This window comes from Glossina fuscipes, unplaced genomic scaffold (genome assembly GCF_014805625.2).
Source record: "Glossina fuscipes isolate IAEA_lab_2018 unplaced genomic scaffold, Yale_Gfus_2 1, whole genome shotgun sequence".
Taxonomy (NCBI): domain Eukaryota; kingdom Metazoa; phylum Arthropoda; class Insecta; order Diptera; family Glossinidae; genus Glossina; species Glossina fuscipes.
In genome coordinates, this window is record NW_023998415.1 from 35019775 (window position 1) to 35043359 (window position 23585).

The 23585-nt window shown below is 32.8% G+C and overlaps 3 protein-coding genes and 1 long non-coding RNA gene across 8 annotated transcripts; 1 reads left to right on the forward strand and 3 right to left on the reverse strand.

Annotated features, from left to right (window-relative positions):
* Positions 1 to 8545: 8545 nt before the first annotated feature.
* LOC119631461 (DCN1-like protein 5) lies at positions 8546 to 11095 on the reverse strand. 2 transcript variants are annotated; one of them, XM_038023684.1, is made up of 6 exons: positions 11054 to 11095; positions 10608 to 10868; positions 9513 to 9604; positions 9182 to 9435; positions 8897 to 9104; positions 8546 to 8818 (listed from the first exon to the last, which is right to left on the reverse strand). In XM_038023684.1, the coding sequence occupies exons 2-6, from the start codon at positions 10730 to 10732 to the stop codon at positions 8742 to 8744; spliced, it is 756 nt and encodes a 251-aa protein (XP_037879612.1). In that variant the 5' UTR covers positions 10733 to 10868; positions 11054 to 11095; the 3' UTR covers positions 8546 to 8741. The 2 variants fall into 2 exon arrangements, with proteins under 2 accessions (XP_037879612.1, XP_037879613.1); XM_038023685.1 differs by having other exon boundaries at positions 10608 to 10958; positions 11054 to 11085.
* An 11-nt stretch (positions 11096 to 11106) lies between these two features.
* LOC119631463 lies at positions 11107 to 18372 on the reverse strand. 3 transcript variants are annotated; one of them, XR_005246660.1, is made up of 3 exons: positions 18293 to 18372; positions 11260 to 11455; positions 11107 to 11178 (listed from the first exon to the last, which is right to left on the reverse strand). It is a non-coding gene; the product is annotated as an uncharacterized LOC119631463 (long non-coding RNA). The 3 variants fall into 3 exon arrangements; XR_005246659.1 differs by lacking the exon at positions 18293 to 18372 and adding an exon at positions 11755 to 11844; XR_005246658.1 differs by lacking the exon at positions 18293 to 18372 and having other exon boundaries at positions 11260 to 11728.
* Positions 13661 to 16089, forward strand: LOC119631460 (protein FRG1 homolog). 2 transcript variants are annotated; one of them, XR_005246657.1, is made up of 4 exons: positions 13661 to 13765; positions 13848 to 14432; positions 14511 to 15663; positions 15708 to 16089. XR_005246657.1 is itself a non-coding variant. In XM_038023683.1 (3 exons), the coding sequence occupies exons 1-3, from the start codon at positions 13707 to 13709 to the stop codon at positions 14656 to 14658; spliced, it is 792 nt and encodes a 263-aa protein (XP_037879611.1). In that variant the 5' UTR covers positions 13661 to 13706; the 3' UTR covers positions 14659 to 15679. The 2 variants fall into 2 exon arrangements, 1 of the variants encoding a protein (XP_037879611.1); XM_038023683.1 differs by lacking the exon at positions 15708 to 16089 and having other exon boundaries at positions 14511 to 15679.
* A 1400-nt stretch (positions 18373 to 19772) lies between the features above and the next one.
* LOC119631462 (RNA-binding protein Rsf1) lies at positions 19773 to 20782 on the reverse strand. The gene has a single exon (XM_038023686.1). It carries the CDS (start codon positions 20651 to 20653, stop codon positions 20015 to 20017), a length of 639 nt encoding a protein of 212 aa, XP_037879614.1. The 5' UTR covers positions 20654 to 20782; the 3' UTR covers positions 19773 to 20014.
* Between the last annotated feature and the right edge of the window lie 2803 nt (positions 20783 to 23585).

Consider the following 23585-nt stretch of genomic DNA (forward strand, 5'->3'; position numbering starts at 1 on the left):
GATTGGTATTAAAAAGTTTCACACAAATAATTACATCTTCTACATTCTAATTGTAGACGCTGCAGCCCTTGTTGCACAAACTTTATTAAATTTAGACGGATGTAGAAGTATATATAACTCATGTCTTATTACACCGATCGATTCAGAATTATTATGATAATTGCTAAAGTTTTCTTTTTTATCATTCAACGAATTTATATTGTCCGTCTGTCTGTCCCGGCACCTTTGTGCTCAGCCTACAGATGGCACTGACATGTTTTCGTCCAGCGATGAACGAGTGGATTATGTCAAAACGTCTACAACACCGAGTAGCAATTATCAGAAACAATGCACGGAGCATGTATTCTTGATGACCACTAAATTCTGAATCGATATATGTATGTCCGTCCGTCCGTTTCTCTGTCTGCATGATGTCTGTTATAAACCTTCTCCTAACCGCTAAAATGCAGGTTACGAGTTCAAGCTCATGTCTGCAAGTTGGTACTGAAAATGTACCAAATCGGTCAAAGAACACGCCTACAATACCACGCAAACTGAAAACACCACCATTTATCAATTACTCACAAACTACAGGAGATAAATTCAAAAAAATATAACGGTATGTTCTTTGGGTGACGCTATAGGCACTTGTCCAAAAGGGTAAAAAAACCGGCAACGCGTATCCGTGCTATGTCAAAATGTGTACAATCCTGCCTCGTGGCAAATTCGGAATCCACCTAGGCAACTCCCTTTATCCATCTGTCCGTCTGTCCGTCTGCCCATTTGTATAGTATCTCTAGTGCATAAAAAGAAAGACGTAGCCTAAAAGTTTGCAAAAGACTTTTAAAATGGCCCACATCGGATACGCCCCTACAAGCAACAAAACCCAAACAAACAAAAATTGAAAACACCTTTACTATCAGTTCATTTTACCTCATTACCCATAAGTCACACTAGGTACTCTCGGGGAATTCTATCACGCCCACCCAATATTATAGATCAGTACGAAAAGTTAGCTTTTTCGCCGCCTTTTTTTTTTTAGTCTTTTTAAAATAACGGTGATGGGCATAGCAGATTCGGTTACGATCGAGTATAATTTTCTTACTTGTTGTTTTTACTTGTTTTTTTTTTTTTTTTTTAATCCGTGCACTGCACATATCTCATAATTTTGCATTTATTTACCGCACGCCGTAATGTCTTTGTTACAATAAAACTGTAACGAAGTTAAGATACTCTAACAAGATAGCGCACATTTTCTTTAGGTTTACGTCTTTGCTAAAAATCAAAAGTTTTCGTTTTTGTTCAATTAAATTATAATGTAAAGGAAAAGAGAATTCAAGCAAAATAATTATGAAAAACTAAATATTATTGAACAGAATGAAAATGTAAAACAAAACAAAAAAATTAAATTATTATCATTATTACCTAACATGTAATGTTATTGAAAAAGTGAAGTGTATAAGGATTAAAAACCTTAAGCAACTTTTTCGATTCCTTTATCATTTTTATAATTCGAAATCAAACAAGGCGGGGGACCGAATCTCGCATACCCGCCATTATGTTTATCGCCTTCTAGTCTCCAAGTTATTTTATTTGTTACCCATATCGCTAGCATTATTAAGTGAAAAGTAATCGCGCTGCCTGCCGTGTTCATCTTAAAATTAACTCATTTTTAGACAGATAATATATCTTCATTTCATGCCTTCATTTAAAGAGTGTACAAAATAGTTGAAAACATTCGGTCTTGTTTGCCTTATGATGAGTAAACATTAAATCTCAAAAAAGTGAAAAAATTGAATTTAAAAAAAAGCGGAATTGCGTTCAGTTTACGCTCCACTGCACGCTTCCGCTCCGACCGATTTAGCCCATTTTCAATAGCAACCTGTGTGCAGAAACTTCTAACAAATTTGAAGTCGATATCTTCTTTTTAGCGTACAGGAGAGTGCCACATAGCACACACCACACAGAGACACAGACGGACAGACATGGATAAATCAACTCTGAATTTCATGCTGATCAAGAATATATATGCTTTATAGGGTCTCTGAAGCATTCTTTTGAGTGTCACATACACTGTGGAAAAAAACAAAATGAGTATACGCCCATCTTACAGTGGTGGATATAAAAATCTACAACAATTTTATAGAACTTTTGTGTTTTCACATATGGCTTGTCTAGATGAATGAAAATGAATTTAAGCTATAAGCAGAAATCGCAACATTTTTTGATGTGACTGAGAAACACAGTGAGAAACAGCAATCCAAACCTTTAGCTAATGTCAAAAACCATGCTCATGGCTTATAAAATACATTTTTCATGTAACGCCTTTACCCACTCAAAACTTAAATTATCACGCTATGCAAGGACGGCTAACTTCCTAAACAAAAAAAAATCGAAAATGCAGTCCAAGGGGTGCCGTCAAATTTTTGTATATGTATCTACTATGGGTTACGGTGAGGAATGAGGAAAAACCAAAGTTTCATGCCTTTTGAAAGAAAGATATGTTCTCAGTTTACGTGGTACTGTAAACGTGTCCTACCACCGATTTTGCCCATTCTCAATACCAAACTGCGTGCAAGACCTTCCAATGTTTCTGCCAGATTCGAAACCGACAGCTTCATTTTTGCGGTTAAACGAAAGTTTTGCGACAGACAAACAGGGGGTCCCTGAAGCTTTCTTCTGGACACTCTAAACGTTTTGCCAAGATATGATTATACGCCTCGTTCTTCGACTTCGATGGCTGTAATAAAATTCTTAGGGTTCTTCTTTTTTACCATGCAATACTTGCGGTACAGAGTAAATTAAGTTTCTGTGGACGTATGTAGCACCCAGAAGAGTCTAGGATAGATCAATCGATGCAGAATCACGTATGAAAAATGTAGCTTTCACTTTCACCAAAGCGAATGCTAACGTTCAGCTACGTGAGTACTCCCCCTCAATCTAAACGGAATTGTACACCGAAAGTGTAACTGCTAGAGATAGCTGACATCCTACAATGGTCAAAAGAACCGTACGCTCATTGGCTATTTTGCACTGGAAAACTTGAACATGATAATGGTGTATCGCGCTTATTCACAATCGAATAAACGCACCCTATCACGGGCCAATGACAACAATGAGAAAATTACATGAATTGAAATTCGAACATTTGCCTCAACACTCAGTACTCTGCAGATCCAACCCCTTACAAGTGGTTGTCTGTTTGAGAATCTATAAAAACGATGCCCCAGGGAAATAATTTAAATGAAATGATAATTGGATCGGAGTAGAAAATAAAGCATATCTATTGAAGGTTTTGTTAAATCGTTTTATGACAAATTCGTCGAAATTTTCAAAGATAACTTCTGTAGTGCTTGAAGAGGAAACTGCATTGATGACTAAATATAAATCTTGCCGCCGATATTATTGATCGATGTATAAAATCTTAAAGTCTTTTCTCATTTTAATGCAAACTAAAAACGATCCATTATTAATATAATTCAGTCTGTTTATAACTGTATATAAATTCGCATCTTTTTCGTTATTAACAATAGGAACGGGCCCGAGGTAAACACTTTATCCCGCATCTCAACTGCGTTGACTTATTCATTTATATTTGATTTTTGCGATTTTATTGCGCTTACGTATTACGTATTAAGCTCTTAATATGCAATATGGTTTCAATATTATAATATTTGAATGATTGTTAAAAACTTCAATGCATAATGAAATTCACTTTAGGCATTTCGTTACTATTTCTCGTTTTAGGAAATGCGAAACAGTAATTGACCTGTCAAAACAGAAGAATGCTTTGCATTTTGTTTCTTGTTCTCCTGAATCAATGTATGTGAATAAAATTTTGTAAATCATACGCCCCATCGACTTTAAAATTTACCACAATACAATAATATAGTTAGGTGGAGAGAGAGAGAGAGAGAATAGACATTCAAATGCAAAAAGCATTTCAACAACAATTCAAGCAAAAGATAAAGAGAAAAAAAAAATAAAAAAAATAAAAGAAGTTTACTAAAGTAAACATATTTGACTTTTCTTCTTTTTTTTTTTTTTTTGATTTTTGAAAAAACGCTCGAACACCGTAAAAAATTGATATGAGGAGACGATACAATGAAGTTTGTTTTAGGTTTCTTCCTTTAGGATTAAAAATTTGCCTACAGAATATGTAAAGAAAGAGTCTTTAACTTTGCATACACACTCTGTAAAGTAAATGACTCCCTCTTATCATATGCATTATGCAAATTTTTTTACTCAAACTACATGTTTTTCCTATCAAAGTTTTATAATCTTTGATTAATTCCTATTCCTTAGGTATGGCAGAGTGAAACTACTTAGGGAAATCATCGGACAAAAAGCCGAACAAAGTTTTGTGCGAGAGAGAAAACTGAACAAAAAGAAAAAAAAAAAAAAAAAACAATCGACCTAATTGTTTGGATCTAAACTTTTCAAAGGCGATTAGGCTTAGACTCAATAGTCGCTTTTGAAAATCTTTTCCTCTATTAAACGGAATTCTCGAAAAATCTATCACACTTTTTCAAATTACTTTCAATGAAAGCGGAAGATTCTTTGTGGCTTTCCAAAAATCAAGCAATGTCTTCACCCTAATGATGTTTACATTCGAATAAAACAAAAAAGTATATGCTGAAATTTAAGAAAATATTTCAAATTGGACAAGAGCAGAAATATTAATACAGAATTTAAAAAAATTACACAAGTGTAAGAAACGCCTATGAGATGCGGTGAATCGCCTCATAAACATAAGCAACTTGCCACTTCATAATGGGCAAATATCTGGGATTTTTGAGCATAACGTTTTCAGATAATCACTCTTGGACTGCCGAAGAACTGAAGAATTCCATTCAAACTAGAGCTAACTTTATACGCTACGTTACTTAGGAAAGTCTTTTTCACATAAACACCGTTGCTTATCTTAGCAAAATGCTCGTTTTAAGCAAAAGCGACATATGGCAACAACGGCAAATCTAATATAAATATCCTGAAGTGATCAGAGCCAATACATAAGCTCTTCGAACATTAAGAAATAGAGGGCAGGGGTTACAAGGCCCAATTATCCCGAAACTACTCAACTCCAACAATTAAAATACTCGGCGAAGATATTAAAAGAGCTACTATTGCCCAAAAAAATCAACAGATACCAATCCGCAATTAACTGTTATACCCATGTTCCAAAAGAAACAACCATTCCCTTACACGTCTCCTGGAAATCTGAATTTAAAACACAATGAGCTTTAAACATGACCTCTTATGACATTTCACCTTCGACATAGAAAAAAGAAACTAAGCTAAATTTCGCCTTCAGTCAACTGATCACAGAGAAAACTCACTACATACACAATAATCGTTGGGATTTTGTTTTTACCGGCGATGGTTGCTGAGGCCGCAAGAAGATCCAAGTTAGCTATATCCTACACGGAAGATCGCCAATATTTACGACCGAAGTTGGAGCTGTTCTTCAAGCCGCAAACCTTGCTTGCAGAACTAAGCGTAAAACGAACATCACCTCAAACAGTTTGCCGATGATAACAGCCATCCGTAGCCCAACTAAAACATTATTAAAAAAACATGGAATAGGTTTGTTAGGAAATGAACGAACAAACCTCAGCACCAGCATAAAAGGAACTTTTGACTTTCAAAAGTGCCTTAAAAGAAATATCAAAGACAAAAGTGCCGAAAGAAATCGACAGTGACACTATCCGGACTACTCGCATATTGGTCTTAATTTCGTTGCACTTTTCGATTAAGATCAATACCACTGCAAGATAGATTTACGCCGACCGTCGAGATTTTAAAAGTTCACCGATATTTTTATTTATTTCATTTATATATCATTTTTTAATGATATAGTAATAGCTACATATGCCCCGTTCTTTTTTCCGGGGTACGCCCATTTTTTTTCTTTTGTAGCAAATGGGATGCTGTCGATCTATTTCTACGAACATCCGTTAATTTAACAGATAATTTTGCGAATTGTCATAATCGGAAAAACGAAGCTAGGAAGTCGAAATTTAGCAAAAATATTTTTTGATCAATTAAGAATGCGATTTGAAAAAAAGAAACCCGATCTGGCTACACATACGTCCACAGTGGAAGAGGAAACTAAAAGGGGGAGGAGGAAATAAAACTAAATTATCATGCTCTATAATATTGGGCGGGTGCAGCGTTTACCGTCTTTGGGCATCTTAGACGTGTCCTTTTAACGGTTTGAATCATCTTCAAATTTTTTTGTAAATTTAGGAAAATGTTTATCACAAATACTACACAGTTAAGCAGACGGGCGGCGGGACGCACGGACATGCTTAATTGCATTTCCAATTTGAAACTGGCCAATAGTTTATATACCTTGTCGGGCTTTTGAAGCTTGCTTCTGCGCCTTACAGAGGTACTACAAAAATATACATGTATATATATTTATAAACTATAATATTGGATAGGCGTGGTCAATACATCCCAATTCATCATAGTAGTAATTTAACATAAAAAAATTAACTGTATCAAATATGGACCATCTCGGCTTATTTTTTAGATCCTACCCTAATAACGATTTGCACGAAAATTGATCCTTTGTAGGGCGGAAAAGTGTAAGTTTTACCAAGTGGTGATGGAAATTGACCCATAATATTACAGTACATTTCATACAACAATGAACTCTATAAAATTTGGAGCATCTACGTCTATTTTTGGATCCTGTCCTATGTGAAGGATTAAACTTATACCACATTAGATCACGTTTTGCGCCCGCTTCCCCAAAACTACGTATATGAAAAATATAGAAACAGAAGATATAATCTATAGATCTAGAATAAAAATAACAATTGTGTTCGACAATGTGGTGTAGGGTATTTAATTGTTGCCTTTGCCTTACTATAATGTTCTTACTTGTTTTATGCCAACTTTCCTTCGCATATTTTGTTTATTTTCTTTTTCTTTATTTTTTATTACATATTTTATTTTGCAATCTAATCCAAAAAAGAAATAAGTAAAAGTTATCGCCAGACGAGATAAATAGCGGAGGCTCACATAGCCCAATGGATTATTTCCATTCGTACAGTACGGACACAACGTGTAATTATATACAAAAAGAAAGTATATAAACTTTATTGAAATAATGCAAGGAACGAAAATGAATCAATTTCTGAACAGAAGATTCGGTATATATTAGGTGTTTGCAAAAATGTTGATCACTTTTTCAGTTCGAAAAGGTGTTTATTGTGGGATTAGATTAAGCTGAGATTGTGAAAATTTTATAAAAAAAATCTATTTTTATAATATTATACTTTTACGTTTACTTTTATTTCATATAAATATAATCCTAAATTTATATTTTTACCTTTACTTGTATTTTTTTTTTTTTTTTTTTATAAATTTGCATAAATTTTTTCGCAAAAAAAAAAAAAATCCAAACTCACTTCAGGATTCAGGATTCCATGCAATTCTGAGCAACGATCAAAGTTTTCGAACAACCATTCCCTACGATGAAATCGACTTTTAACCAAACATCGGCTGAAGTCTCACATAATAATTATATTTCTGATTTCAGCATTTACTAATGAAGACCCAAGACGAACAGTATTTCTTGGTATGTTTCTGCTTGGAAATGTGGTGTAAACGTGGAGATTACAATGCGGAATTGAAAAAACGTTTAACTGAAAGTCTTAATAATAACTAATAACAAATGGGTAGAGAATTTTTGCCACTTGTCTTCTCATCAAGGTCTTTGTGAAGCGAAAGTTTGTAAGTGTTCCCGATAAGGTTGAACCCGTTGAAGCTGACTTACTGTCCCTACAAGAATACAAATAATATTGAATCACAGAAATAATATATGCAAAATTGAATTACGGGAATTGAGTTAGAAAAGTGTGAGCTAAACTTGACCAACCAAATCTCGTATAATCATCTAAAGCAATAAATTTTAAACTTATTTTGACATTTCTGCCTTGGAGAAATTTGAAATATGATCCTGAAATCACTTTTTCATATTCATCTTCATTAAAGAGAATAATAATAGTTTATGCACTTGCTTGCCGCCTTCAAGTTTCTTCTGAATTTTCATTATCTGCATTTATGAAAATTTGCCCGCTTTCTAACAAAAAGCATTTTCGGTATGGAAAGGTCGAGGTCGCTTTTTTTCTCTCTTAACCTTTGTCTTTTAATGGCGGCCGTCATACAACTTGATAACCACAAGAGCAAAATTAAAAATAACCAAGTTCCCGAGATTGAAAGGATGTGCATACCATAATCGATGGAATGAAGATTAGGAATACAATATAGAGTTTCAAAAAGTGTTTCTTATTTAATCCCTTTTTTATTATCTATGAAATGATTTTTTTTTTTATCTTTTGATTTTTGCTTAGCATTTTTTTATTTTTTTTTTTAACTTTTTTTTTTTTTTTTAGGTTATAATGTCAGTCACTCGGAAGTAATTCATTAGGTGTTTCTTTAATTTATTTTGAAAGAGACTATCAAAATCTTACACAACTCTGAAATAGTCATGTGTATGTACATATATAGAGAAATTGCAAAGTTGTGCATGTTTTCGTTTTTTTTTTTTTTTTTTTTTTTTTGTTTTTTTCTTTTTCATTAACTTCCTCTCTCTCTGTAAGGAAAATAGTTGTTTGGAATTAGGTTAAGGAGAAGCGCAGACTTCTCAGTTTTTCAATTTTTTGTTGTTGTTTTTTCCTCATTTATAGTAGTACTAAATTTTCTTTTTGTGTTATTTAGCAGTAGGGATTGATGGAATGTGAAATATTTCAGCTTAATATCGTAGTACTTGTGCATGTACGTTGCTGCCGTAACCATTCCACGAATTCATCCAACATAACGGGCCCTAACGGAAAAAGCAAAAAAGAGAAACGAATTTAATTTATTAATCGTTTACAGAAATCAGCTTAGCTTCCGTAATTACATGCTCCGTCGATGTCATAATTTGTTAAATCGATATTGATGGTTCGTGAAAACTCCAAAATGTTACACCATTGATCTTTGTTTATGACTTTGTACTTTGACTGATCCAGGAATTGGGCAAATTGTGTATATAATGGCCAATGTTTACCCAATAACAGCTGGAGCATAGCTTTAGCTGTCGCTGTATCCATACTGCGTTGATCAGAGTCCTTTAGTGTCCAATGAAGAAAAAAACGCGAAATTTATATGAAAATAATCAAAACAATATAACGAAGGAAACACCGACCTTGGCGAAATCATACGCATAACGATATATACTTTTAAATACATTAGGATCGTTGAGTATATTTTTTAAATAATCCAGCTTTAATTGCATTTTAGCAGCTGAATCGCATTCCAATTCAGTTAAACCCTTAAGCCATTCATATTGACTAAAGAAACCCATTTGTGTGGCACCCATTTTATATGCCAATACTAGCATAACAACATTCTCTGGTTCTACGCCAATATCTTCACAGAATTTTTCCATGCCATCGGGTCCTATCCGCCATGCAAAGAATAATAATAATTTATTAAAAACATTTCAAATAAAAGGTTAAATTTAAATTTTCGCTCACCTAATGTGTCTGGTTCATCGGGATTTGTGTATTCACGGAACCAGGCTAAACATCTTTTATGGCTGAATGTATCTTCAGCTTTGATATGACGTCTGGAAACATATACAAAATGCTTATTAGAAAGTTTTCTTTTTCTTAATACTTAAAACTATTTCTTTAACTTATTCATTTTCTTATATATATTTTATTATCAAAAATTTTATTAAAAATTCCTTTTACAAAGTGCTTTTTGAATGATTTTGTTGATTTCCTCGTTTGTTATATTGAATAGGATGTTTCTAAAAATAACTAGAAATCATGACATTGTTTTTAATAACACAAGCAATTGCCAATTCTTTTTTTTTTTTTTTTTAATATAACACTTGCACAAGGAGACAAGCAAATAATAAAAACTAAAAACTGTTTTTATGGTTAATGTAGCAAAAAAAAAAAAAAAAAAAGACTAAACATATGTTGATATTTCTGCAAAATCTTCATTTGCATAAGAAAAATGTAAATCCGAGGTACGTTCGCTCGAAAAACAGGAATCTTAAATAAGAACTTTCTAATCAAATCAACGGGCGTGACTATTGATATATTTAATCGAAATGTTACGAAGATAAATTAATCGATCGTATGCTGCCGATATTGTTCAAGATTTTATGAAAACTTCTAAATATTGGAAATAAATTTTATGGAATGTAAAAAGGAACTCGAGCTATAATTTTAATGTGCAGCACACACCAACTTTGCCCAATAGGATCCAACAGGATAATTTGTTCAACTTTTTTGAGAACTATCAGTGTGTCACCCCGCTTCGATTCGATTATCAATATTGTTCAGCAAAATTGTAAAAAGATCTCCTTTCGGCAGCTTTTCAAATTTTCATATAACAATTTAACGATTGTGAAAGAGGGGGTTCATTAGACTTTTTGCCGACTTTTAAAACCCTGATTTATGTACGGACTGAAAAAGGAACAAAAGATTTCATGTTTTCCACTGAACTTTAAGCAACAATAGAAAACAAAAGTGCTTCCATTTGTAAAATTAGATTACCGAATTAGTTGACCGAAGTAGTTGAGAATTGAGAACAAATTTCTATTTATAACCACTTACCTGCTTGTGTTCTGTGTGGTTGTGGTATTCATTGTCGCTGAGGAATAGTTATTACGTTGTCTTTTAGAAGGCTGACGTTCATCTTCATCCATTTCGTGATTAATACGACGTCTACCGCGAGGCATGATCGACCTATAGGTAAAAATGCCCACAGATGTTTTAACTACAATATAACAGGAAAGGACAAGAAACTCGTTGTTGCAGCTTCAGTTTCTGCTAGTTTCAATTTCTACTTGTGTTCCGCTTATACTGAAATGAGACCTAAAAACGACAGAAGAGTAACTATTTTCATTTCTTTTTTTTAATTTTCTTTCCCTGAAGACTATATTCTCGATAATTATGGAAAAAAAACTAGATTTAAAAAAAAAAAAAAAAATATATATATATATATATATATATATAACTTAGAATTTTAATGTAAGCCAAAGCATAGAAACTTAACTTACCTGAAGATCTCTCCTTTTATTCTTTCTCTTCGAGTGGTGTTTAGTTCTTTTTCAAATTTATATATGAAGCAATTACCAAAAAAAAAAAAAATAAAAATATAACTTGTACGACATAAAAGTAATGCCTGAAAGAAAATACAAAGAACATAGAAATCAATAAATTCGAAAAAATAAAAAAGTTCTTGGTATGCTTGAATTTTCCTCACCAGCAATTCTAAATTCACATTCGCCCTTCACAATTGCAACCAAAAACACTAATCAGTGAGTAAATCAAAGGCCGGTCGAAATGGGTTAATTTAGCCGGTTAAGAAATTACACAGCCTCCCAGTCACTCTTTGGACCAATTAGATTTATGTGCTCGGTTGCTTTCTTTATTTTTCGCGTTCAATTTCTGAACAATTTCTGTTGGTTTTTCGTTTAAAATAATTTAAAAAATATATTAAGCAATTTAATAAACTTCTTATGTATAATTAACACACTAAGTAAAAGTCGAAATTTTCATTTCACTTTTTATTACGAATAATTTTTTTTGAAGTCTTCTCAATACCAGCTGACTAGATGACAGCTGAAAAAAGCCGTATGCCACTCGAGACGTGTGGAGATTTTTTTTTCATTTACCGACCACACATACTTACATTTCTCGTAATGGCTTTTATACTCATTTTTTTTTTCCTTTCTTTACTGAAACATATTAAGCTTACCAACGATTTTTTTTAAAAACTAAATTTACTTGGAATTCGTTTTAATTATAGAGTAAATAATAACAAAATACAGGAATTTACCCTTAATTTACATGGCAACAGTAATTCTATTTAATATTTTGTTTTTTTTTTTTCTGCTTTAGCAATAGTGGAACCTGTCTCTACTTGACTGACATAAGATTGCCGTAATTTTACAGTAAAAGTGGATTTGTATGTGGAAAAGGGAGTCACTTTGTAAAACATTATCATATGATATTGCAAGGCACGTTATATGTTATTTTCTATTATTGGTTAACATCGATAACGCCAGATGTTAGAGTAGCAGAACGGGAAATGTTAAAAAGAAATCCATTCATTCAAATCATTTTAACACATGGCAATTATCATTGTAATTATCTTACTATGATTTTATGATAAGCATTCACAAATAATAAATACTCTTAAACCAATTAATTTCCATCTTCACTTACACGACGCGTACTATTTGTTTCATTTTCTATTTATATTGTCAACAAAAGATGGCAATGCCCTCATAAGTGCGGCGAATAACATATAAAGTATTATCAAAGCTTACAATTTTAATATATGTTAATTTCAAAATAAAAACTTCTTGCACCGATTCAACTTGGATATGTAATAATTTGATCCAGCGAACGAAAGCCTTGAAGTTTTTAATATTTACACTGTTTCAATTGCAAATGAAATTTTAGCCGAAATTGCGAAAATGACATTTTAAGTAAAAATAGAAATTTCAAAATTAAAAAATGTCCTTTTGTAAATAACGTAGGAATTTCGAAATAGAAAAATATCAATTGAAATTACAAAAATTTTGATTGTGTTTGCGCCGGTGTATATGTGTATGTGTACGTAAAACGAAAATCCATTTGCAAAATTTAGACATTTATGAATTAAATACTTTCTTATTATTATTATTATTATTATTATTAATTTCGCCAGAGAAATAAATTCTAAGACTAAAACTCTTAAAAGCACTAGCATATTTGTATTTACTTTCCAATTTACCTACGATATAGAAGAACGAAATTCAAAGTTCATCTTTTCGTTCATCCATAGATTTCAAAAAACAGAATCCGATTAAAATGGAAATTTGGCGATAATAGATCAAGATTGATTGATAATATTCCGAACATAGGTCATCATTATTTTTGTTAAACTCAATTATTATTCTACATTCTTCCTCATCAATTTTTCATCTCGAAAAACTTTTAAGAACAGTGTCTTCAGTTTTTAAATACTGAACCTGTTATTATGTTTTTAAAAAAATATAAGAACTTACGTATTTTTGATTATGTTCTCACGATTACTGTTCCTTATGCATCGTTCTGTTTATTTGATATTATCGTAAACTTATAAAAAAATAATTATTAATAAAAATAAATTGAAAATTTAGGAAAAGTTATAGGCAGCTGTCAAGATAGATCTTATAGATAGAATTCTCGTCTAATTTATAACTTGCCCAATGCCCATATCTCGAACTTCAAAAGCAAAGTAAAGTATTACTTATTATTATTTAAAAAGCTCTGTTACTCACACTTACACTTTTCTTGCCTAGTATAACATTTGTTCCTTCATAATCAACACTCTTTTCATCTCGCTCGCTCTTTTATTAAAATTTTGTACAATTTGAATGAATACTTAGGTAAATTACACTCTCTGAGAGGGAGAAAATATGGCTAACATCAAATCTGCAGATTAATCAGCGGTTTTTATGTTGATATAATATATATATGTAGCTATTTCATTCATTCGTGTGAGTTGGTTGCGTCTAAAATCCCAAGCGGATTGTGTCCTAGATAACACACTACATACGGCATACGGTATGTTATGGCAAATTGCATATAAATAATAATCTGGCAAGGCTCCGAGTAAATAATATGATTGTTTACATACATCATTTTGTTATTATATTTTAACATAAAATATTAGTTAAAATGTCCGCATACGAGGTAGTTAATGTTAGTCGCTTAGTGTTGAAAGGAGAAAAAAATAAGTAATTATAAATTGTTATTATTTATTCTTATTTTTATTGTTAGACTGACTCAATCATTTTAATTCTTATATTTTTCTCATAGAAAAAACAAAAAGCAGAAAAAGGAAAAACAACATAGGGAAACTTCAGTTAAGAAGCGCAAGATTCAAGTTGATGAAGAAGCTCTGAAGTTTGGAGGATGGTGGAAAACTACATTGACCTCGGAAATAACCGGCACTGTAGCCATACAATTTGGTGAACGGTCTTTTGTAAAAGCTTTAGATAACGGCTTATTTACATTAGGGCCGCCACATCGCGACGGCGATGGACCGGATCCTGAAGAAATATTTACCGCTTTCCCGATTAATGATCGAAAAGTCTCATTTAAATCCGGCTATGGTAAATATATGAAAGTAGAGAAAGATGGAATGGTCACTGGGCGATCAGAAGCCGTTGGTAGCATGGAGCAATGGGAGCCAGTTTTTCAGGATGGTAAAATGGCTCTGCTTTCAGAATTGAGCTTCTTCATGTCAATCGATCCGGAAGATGATGCATGCGTTGCTTTACGTAAGAAAGTTACAGATTTAGAAATATGTCAAGTCAGATGTAATGCAGCGCGCGAAGCTATCGTAGAAGAAGAACCTAAGGAAGAAAAGGGCGATCTAACTGAAGTGGAAAAGAATTATGTGTATGCAAAGCAAAAATTTTACATTGTGCTAATATTTTTGTTTATTTTTTCTTTTTCTGTTTTTTCTTTTATATTTAGAAAAAAGTTTCAGAAATTCCAAGATAAAAAATTAAGAATTAATACAGATGACGTTAAAGAATTGGAAATGGCAAAAGACAAGGGCATTTTACATGAAGCTTTGCTAGATCGTCGCAGTAAAATGAAAGCGGACCGCTACTGTAAATAATTGTTGTTACAAAAAAAGTGAAATGAACTTTTACCAAGACTTGGAAATTTTAAAATATATACATGATACAAGATATTAAGCAAATTTGTATGAAAGATGCACATTAATTACGTTCCTCCAAAACGCGCTTCATATTCTTAAAAAAGGTTTAAAAAAAAAGAACGAAAATTAAATTTCACGTATGCATTCAAATATATATAAATCCTGGTCATAGAACTTCAAAAAATTCTTAATATGTGTATTTGCATATAGGAAACATTTAATCAATATTTTATTGACAAATTCAACACAATGGATGAAATGCAAAACTACGAACTGACTATAGTATAGTTTAAGCAACAGTTTCAAGGAGGCCATTGGCACTGCCGGAATGCCATTGTTATCCTTCTACAATCGTAAACTAGATGCAGAAACATTATGGGTACATTATCAATTTTTTGATTTGGATATACGAAGCTCACATATAGGGCACATAATGTCAGCAAATGCATCTCCATGGCTATAAACAAATTTACGACTTCGAGATAGAATTTAGATGGACAATGTCGCTACATAGAATCATCCAACACAGATTATCTGCATCTTTCTAACTCACACTATTTGAAGCAGTCATCATTTAGATTTTGAAAAACTGAAAAATAATTTACTTTTGAAATAAAAATGAACGTGGACATTGGAAACCCCTTTCTTCTACCCAGGATTAAGGAAGGACAACTTATTAATTTTACAGTTATAATATAGGCATGGCGTCCGATAAGTTTTTTCCCCGCCACTCACCGTATGACCTAAAGTCGGCTATGGTTGTAAACATGCAGTAATGTTCGTTTATGGCATCGATTTCAGTCGTCTCACAGCTCTTTCAAAGTACGTTCCATTGGTGACAAAATCTCTTTTAAAATCTTTTTCTACGCCATCCAAGATGGATAGACAAAGGAAGCATTTGCGGAATGTTGGGTTTCATTGCTCTAAAAAAAGGTAGCAGTTCAAAGGGCCCTGCAGAAGGAGGTGATACTATGACTATTATAACTTAAGAAATTTAGTGTTTGCAGGTTTGATTTGCAAGATCGCAACCGGCGCCCAGCTCGGACGCCCGATATGGACCCCATTAAGCATATGCTCACTGAAAATTCGCGATATAGCTGACGTCACTAGCGTTTCTAGAGCAACGGTACGGACATGCCACCTCGTGATTTCACATCCAAAAAAAAAAAAGAAAAAAAGAAACTTATAGGAAACAGCAGGTCAAGTTCACTCATTATTATTTGCTTGGAGCTCTTGCAAGATGTAGCGCAAAAACGTAAAAGTTAGCGCAATTCGTTTACAAAGTGTTTAAAGATTAAGCAAACATGGGAGAGGACAAAACACAGTCCTGGGAGAAAATTACAAATATTTTTCATATAATTTTGTAGACTGACCCTAAACTACGAAAAAGCCGAAATTCATATATTTACCTAACTAACGAGCTAATCCGCCAAGAAGAACGGGATCCTTGTCGTAATTGTTGTAATTAATTTTAAGTTATCGACTACTTGTGACATTTCAAATAAGTAAAAGTCTTAAATATTTAACACTTGATCCCACAAAAAAAGTGAAATGTGAAATTGTTGTTACATTTTTCATGGGAAAAGTGATCAGTGTGTTTGCCTGTAATGAAAATATTTAAATGTCAAGAGTTTAGTCACTTCAATCGAAAAAATATATATTGCTACAACACTTACCCGTTCCATTTTTCCTTACTTAAAATTATTCTACTTATATTGTACTTCATATTTATTCTCATATCGCAATGGGGAAGTTTGCATCTATATATATATATATATATATATATCAATATAGAGCCTCGAAATTATTAGCTTCGTATTAGACTCACTATCCCTTTCTATGCATTTAAGTGCCAAAAAAAAAAAAAAAAAAAAGAAAAAAAAAATCCGCAATACTTTGATTAATGGAGACAAGTTCCATTAACAAGCGGCCTGGCTAAATATTTGCTTTTCTTGTTTTAAATTCAGGTTTAGTCTCTGAAGAAGCAAATCAATCTAATTCATTTGCGAACCTTCTAAAGCGTTTTCTTAACGCTGACGTACTAATTGTTTTAAAATAAAAAATTTTTACAGACTATTAGAGTATTTTGCCAATGCCTTCACCATATTTAAGTTGTAGACGTCCGTCCTCCCCGAGTCTTAATCAATACCTATGCAAATTTGCAAAACGTGAAACAAAGAACTAAGACTTTATACGAAGACTGCTACTCAATTACCTGAAATCGTCTTTCGAAATAATTTAAACTAAACAACAAAACTTACTTCTTTCAAGCATTAGCTTACAAAGATTAGCTATTATATATATTATATATGCATATGTTAATGAACACATATGTATGTATAGATGTATATGGATATATATGTATTTGTTTCTGTGTATATGTTTATGCATATATGTATGAACATGTGTATGTGTAAATATATATATATATATATATATATATATATATATATATTGATACGGACAAGATGGTTGTATATTGATTATATATGATTATATATATATATATGTATATATGCATGCATATCTATCGATTATGACATTGAAATGGACCGTATTGATTACATACATATATACATATATCTATTATTTATATAGGTATTATATATTATTATTATTATTATATATGTATATATTTATGCATGTGTATTGATTTTGATATTGATATGGACCATTTGTCATTTCTCATACTCATGGGCACTGGCCCTATGCTTTGACAAACACATATCGACGAAATTCAGATTCATTTCGAACGGGACTGACATTTTTAATGATTCATATACTAATTTGGTGTTTTGCCAAAAACACCTCGCTTTGTGTTTTTTTATTATGAACCAAACTTTCGAAATTTATAAGAAATGCATTCCCGTTAGCATCGTAATATGAACGGAAAAATGTAGAATAGATGCACTTTATTAGAGCTATGTAACGCAAAAAATAATTAAGGATGCATGGGGTAGAGTGCAAATTCAAAAAATCACGACCCTATACCATTCGGTGTGGCTGTGAATCTTAGAAAAAAGTATTATGCGTCTGTAGCATATCTTTTGAATGCCCCGAACAGGGCATATAAGCTTTATAGACTTTATGGACAAAGTTTTAAATATCTTTGATATCAATTGTTAGTTTTCTTTTTCTTGGTTTCGTGATATTTTGAAATTCGATCGGAACGATTTACGCAAAAATATACTAACGACAGACAAACAGATGGCGGATATTGTGAAAACGACAGACACATGATGCAAACGGAATGAGGAAACTGATATGCACGCATTATTATTTATTAATTATTATTAATTTAAGAGGAGAATCAATTCTAAGATTAAAGTCTAGTCTAAAGCACTAGCATCATCTAAGACTATCGGCCTTAACAAAAATAAAAAAAAAAAATAAAAACTCTACCGCACTACTCACTGAACAGATCATAAATAAAATTGAACAATTTTTAAAATGTGAAATATTTCTGAACATTTCATATGGATTTGTCCCAATATGTTTAAAACGTAAGTTATTTGCCAAAGTTCTAAAGAAAAAAAAAAAAGTATAAATTGAAAAAAAAAAGAAAGTTAAAACATGTTTGATAATAGATCACCGTCAATTCATCAATGCCTGGAAAAAGAAATGAGTAAGTACTGTTGGTACTCGCAGCATAACATTTTTAAAGTCTAGGAGATCATGTGTTGGGGGGAGGGCACGGGTCAATTTTTACTACTGCCCGAAAATGGAAGCCAACCAAGTAGATGGATGGATGAACGTAAAACGTGTGTATGTATGTGTGTTGAAAAAAGTTATGAAGACTTTTTTTTTTTTCCTTTCTTTCTTTCTTTGTTTGATGTTAAAGCCAATCAATGAATTTTAAATTGTTTTTGCTGTTGCTCTTATTTCTTTTTTTTTAACTAAGATGACGCGAGGAAGGAGAGTTTTTAACGCCATTCTTTGCAAACGGTTAGAGTTGAACGAGAAACGTTAGTCGTAGCTGAGTATTTAACGAAGACGTAGAACGTCGAAGTTTTGTACATATACATAAAATTTTGAGCTGAAGGAATTGTAGTTGTGGTTGGTGGTGGTGCGTTAAATTAAACAAAAGCGTAGATGTGTTTTATATATATATAAAAAAGAAATGAAATCAAATAAAGATACGAGAGAGCGTAGAACGTAGGAGGAGAGTTGAAAGAGCGATCGATTTATATATTTAGGTGTGGTACAGTTTCTCTTGCCTTTCTGAAGATGAAGGAGAATATAGAGCGTGTCGTTTACGGAGTTGATGGCTGCTTTGCTTGCAGCGTTCCGCGAAATAGGAAACGCGACTTTTTTTCTTTGTTTTAAGGCGTTGGTTGTCGTATTTTAACACATACAGACATATAACGTAGTCAATGCAAATAAAAACGAAAATATATATATATAATATAAATAAATACAAAAATGCTGTTAAACTTGTTGAAAACAAACGTATTGGCTGGCTTGGGTGGTCATTTAGTTATATACATACCGACGATTTCTGTGGCGTGTCGCTGTTCGTTGTACATGTGCAAATACGTAGAGCGCGCACACAGCGTTGACTGTAGCAGTGTCATAAGCTGCAATTATAGAATTTTTCAAGTAACAGTGATCACAACAACACAAATAAAAAGACGATGAGATTATTGTTTCGTTTACTCTTTTTGAGTTAACTGATTCTTTCTTGTTTTTGTTTTACTGGAGAATACTGTGTTGGTTAATTGCAGATACAGTACAGTACGGTATATATGTATGATTACAATGAGACTCAGAGAATGAGAGCAATTTTTCTTTTACATGAATTTAAAAAACTTGTCGTTTATTCTGCTTAAACATGTAGATCAGAAGTTTCTTTTTTCTCAGGTGAAACTTAACGTAGCTTTTCGCAGATACTTTCGTTTAACAGAGTAAAAAACGCGATTTACTTTTCAGAATGCGGAAAATTACTTAATATTTAACGAAGAATTTTTGCTTTTACAATATATCTCTCTGTATGCGCCGCGTCATGATGTTTTACAATTTTCTGTTTTTCCTCTTCAACAGGAGGAAGCCAAATAAAGTGTTAGTTGGTAAGGGAGGGAGGGGCTTTAGGGATTTTTTTTTTGTTGTTGTTAGAGATTAGCTTATGACTTATACCACTAGGACGTTTCATTTATTAAGCGTTCTGTTGGTTTGAGTAGGGTGAGAAGGGAGATTGACTCACAGTAGTATATGATAGCGTGTATATAGTTTTCTTTATATATAAGTTCGAAATTATATATCGAAGATTAACGCAGAACGCACTTACAAACGATTGCTTATAGTAGCTTATAAGGACTTAGAAACGATGGCCACCCATCGGAGAGCGGGATCTGAAGCGTCCACCACCCTGGCTGCCACCGAAGGAACGGCCTCCACCACTGCCGCCCTCGCGACCATAAACATCCCGTCGACTGAACCCACCATCCCGACCATATCCACCTGAGCGACTGCCACCTGAACTGCTGCCATAATTATCGCGACTGTAGCTGCTGCCGCTAGAACGCCCCATACTCGAAGATCCACTATAACCGCGATCTTGATAACGACCTCCACTAGAGTTACGTGGTCTATAACTACCACCGCCGCCACCACCACCACCGCCGCTACGACGACCACCGCCGCCATAATCGCCGCCACGTCCACGTCGATCGCCACCCCCGCCGCCACCTCGCTGACGACGCCCTTGCCTCGGACGACCCTTGCTGATTTCAACACGCAATTGCGAACCCAACAACTCAGTGCCATTCAAAACGTCACATGCCTTTTCGGCATCATCGCGATGCTCAAATTCGACGAATGCAAAACCTGGTGGATTGAATGCTATCCAAACTGAATTTAATTTACCATATTTCGTGAACTCTCCTTCCAAATCGTCTTTTTTGATCTTATCTGTCAAATTTCCAACATACACACGCGTTCCACGTTGATCACCCATTATTCCTATGCTTCCTTTTTTATTTCTTTAAAAATTTTAAAAACTCTTCTTAAATTTTTTTTAATAGCGACAAAAAAAAATTGTATTAGCGACTGAAAAACACGTACACACTTCAATCGATAAATGAAAAATGTATGTATACTTCGTTTTTCCTACTGATGTTAAGTTGGCTGTACTTGTTTAAAATCGGACATTTTGTTTTCTTTTCGTTTTCAATGAAACAGGGTTGTATTCAATGCTGTTTGACAAAACAGGTTTTATAATCCAACGATACTTTGTTATTATGAAAAACGAAATGTTACAGTGCACACAACAATAATGCTACTACAAGTGCATTCATATACTGTTATAGTTTACCTAACTACTGAAGAGAATCAATGTGTTTATGTCGTATAGCAATCTATAAAAATTCTTGTGCATCTTACGTTTACTTGATCACATAACTTGCATTGCATTACTGCAATTTGATAACTAATCGAGAAACATATTATTGTACTGCATGCATTTGCTTGGGCAACTAAAACAGGGATGATATAAACAAACAAAACAAAATCATATGCTTAATACTTCAAGCACCACATGATTTCCATATTAATGATTACTAATTATGGCTGTAACTGATTATTAGTACAACAATATAAATCATTTACTATGCTAAGTTACGAAGAAATGAATAAGAGTCTTTTACTTAAGAACATCACTTTTTAACGAAATCTAATCACATGTCCATTTTTTTAAAATCATATGATTTTGTTGTTATAATGAAACGCAAGCTGAATGTTCCACTTGTTGAATGCGCTGTCACGGCAGCAATACGCTGCTTTTCATTTCTGCAACTTGTCAATCTTGTAATTGTATCACAAAATGACTCTTTATGACGACGTTGTAAGCATCGGAAGACTTGCAAAATGAATGCACACATATGTAACAATCACGCTACTTTAATCAAATAAATTATTCAACGTTCGTATATATATATATATATGTATATATATATATGTATATATAATATTTACCTAAAAATACGTCATTATGCAAGTTTATCTCATAAAAAAAAGCACAATAGAACTACTATTGATCCTTATTCTCAGCACTAATTATGTATATATTAGCTAACTAACTTTCATTTGAAAGGCGTATCTTGCAAACTATATGTGTGATACAATCAATAATAAAATCATAAAAACGTAAATAAGAACGCAATTGTGTAAAATTTCATATAATTTATATGATTTCATATTCTCATTTCTTGGGAAAGCTTTGAATTGCGTACTTGAATTTCAATCACTTTATTTTCATTTTATACAATACATTCACACATTAACGTATGAATGTACCCATTAAGAATGTATAATGTCTTAAAATGAATTGCAAATCAATCCTGGTATTGTATTATGTAAATAAGAGGCAAATTTTTAATTTTCACAAAGGAAGATATGCAGATTTTTATTTCCATTTTTCTTTGATGCGATTGGGTGATCTCTAACGGGCAGAAGTTAAATCCTGAATATCCGGATTTTGGACTTTATACTGTACGCAAATGTTGCAAAGGGTTGCACAAACATTTGGAAATTTTCCCACTTTCCTTGGGTCGTATTTGCTTTTCCGTATTTATATTAAAATACGCTTTCCACCTTGAAAAATATATAAGTTTAATCCATACCATTTGAAAAATGACTTTATTAGTGAGCTTTAGATATACCAATGTATCTCTTAACAATATTTCCCGCCTTGAAATGCATATCACTGCATTGCTATTTTAATGGGATAGGCTGAAGTTTTGGTCCGACGTCATTAATCACGGCTCTTAAGGGCGTTCGCTATCATCATAAAAGTATTTGAATGGTGCAGGGACATAGCGCCTGATATTATTATTGCTTGTTACAAAGAAGCCAACCATTACTTTGATTTGCGTCCAATGGTCTTCTAAGTAAGCTCTTTCATTGGAATGCCTCCACTCATGCGAGTCTTAAGTTGATTTAGGAAATCTAAAGTTTGTTGTTATAATGTTCATGTCGTGGTCGCACGATTTATATGTATACAGCAAAAATATAAATGTATGTATATATATATATATATGTGTAGATTAAATCACCACTATTTCATTCAGGCAACGCTTGTCTTTTCAGCTTACGAAAGGTTCTTCATTTTGTGCGGACTTACGGCAATAAATGTGGGTTCCGTCTACGCATTCAATCGAGAGTCGGTCAACCATAGTTTATTACACAACAACGTGTTACAAGAAGAAAAAGACAATGAATTACTTATTACCTGAAATGCCGAATGTTCTATAGGAATACTCTTTTGTATTAGCATCAATATCCCACCAAATCAATTCCTTGCAAAAGTTTTTTGCATTTTTTGATGTATGTAAATTCTGCTTAAGCCATCATTTGCACTAATTCTCCTTAAAATGTATTGGAAGGATTTTTTTTTATACGCAAAACTTCTGCCAAAATATACATGTAACAATATGTATATTTTAATTTACATTGTTGACAAACCTATATATTTATTTACTTACACGTTTTCGGGTGACGTAAGAGGATTTGAAGCGGGTCGAAGTGGCGTTTTACTCTTTACAGGCTTTTACTTTCTGTTAATCTCGCCAAATACTCTATTGCCAAGTAGCATAACATGCGCCGGATGTATATATATTTCTCATCATTACTTGACTATTTGATAATAACATTTTACTTACCTTTTTTTTTTGTTTTATTCAGGGAATTGTATTAGCCACGTTTTCGATAAAACCAATATATCCAACAAAGTGATGAGTTTTTACTTACATATATTCCTCCACATTATTATTTTTTTGGTAAAGTTGTTGCTTATTTTTGCGATAATTTCGTTATTTTAAATTTATTCGAAAACCATATGTTTCTATTAACATTTTCCTGTAAAACAATGTGGCAGCGCGGTCGCCCATCAT

Bases quoted from the DNA above. Each gene is read 5' to 3' on its own strand.
- LOC119631461 (XM_038023684.1), bottom strand. From the start codon at position 10,732: ATGCCTCGCGGTAGACGTCGTATTAATCACGAAATGGATGAAGATGAA. The intron at 9,605-10,607 runs GTAAGTGGTTAT...ATATGTTTCCAG, and splicing joins ACCACACAGAACACAAGCAG to ACGTCATATCAAAGCTGAAG. The intron at 9,105-9,181 runs GTCGGTGTTTCC...TGGACACTAAAG, and splicing joins ATGCGTATGATTTCGCCAAG to GACTCTGATCAACGCAGTAT.
- LOC119631460 (XM_038023683.1), top strand. From the start codon at position 13,707: ATGTCCGCATACGAGGTAGTTAATGTTAGTCGCTTAGTGTTGAAAGGA. The intron at 13,766-13,847 runs GTAATTATAAAT...TTTTTCTCATAG, and splicing joins TTGAAAGGAGAAAAAAATAA to AAAAAACAAAAAGCAGAAAA. The intron at 14,433-14,510 runs GTATGCAAAGCA...TTTTATATTTAG, and splicing joins GAAGTGGAAAAGAATTATGT to AAAAAAGTTTCAGAAATTCC.
- LOC119631462 (XM_038023686.1), bottom strand. From the start codon at position 20,653: ATGGGTGATCAACGTGGAACGCGTGTGTATGTTGGAAATTTGACAGAT.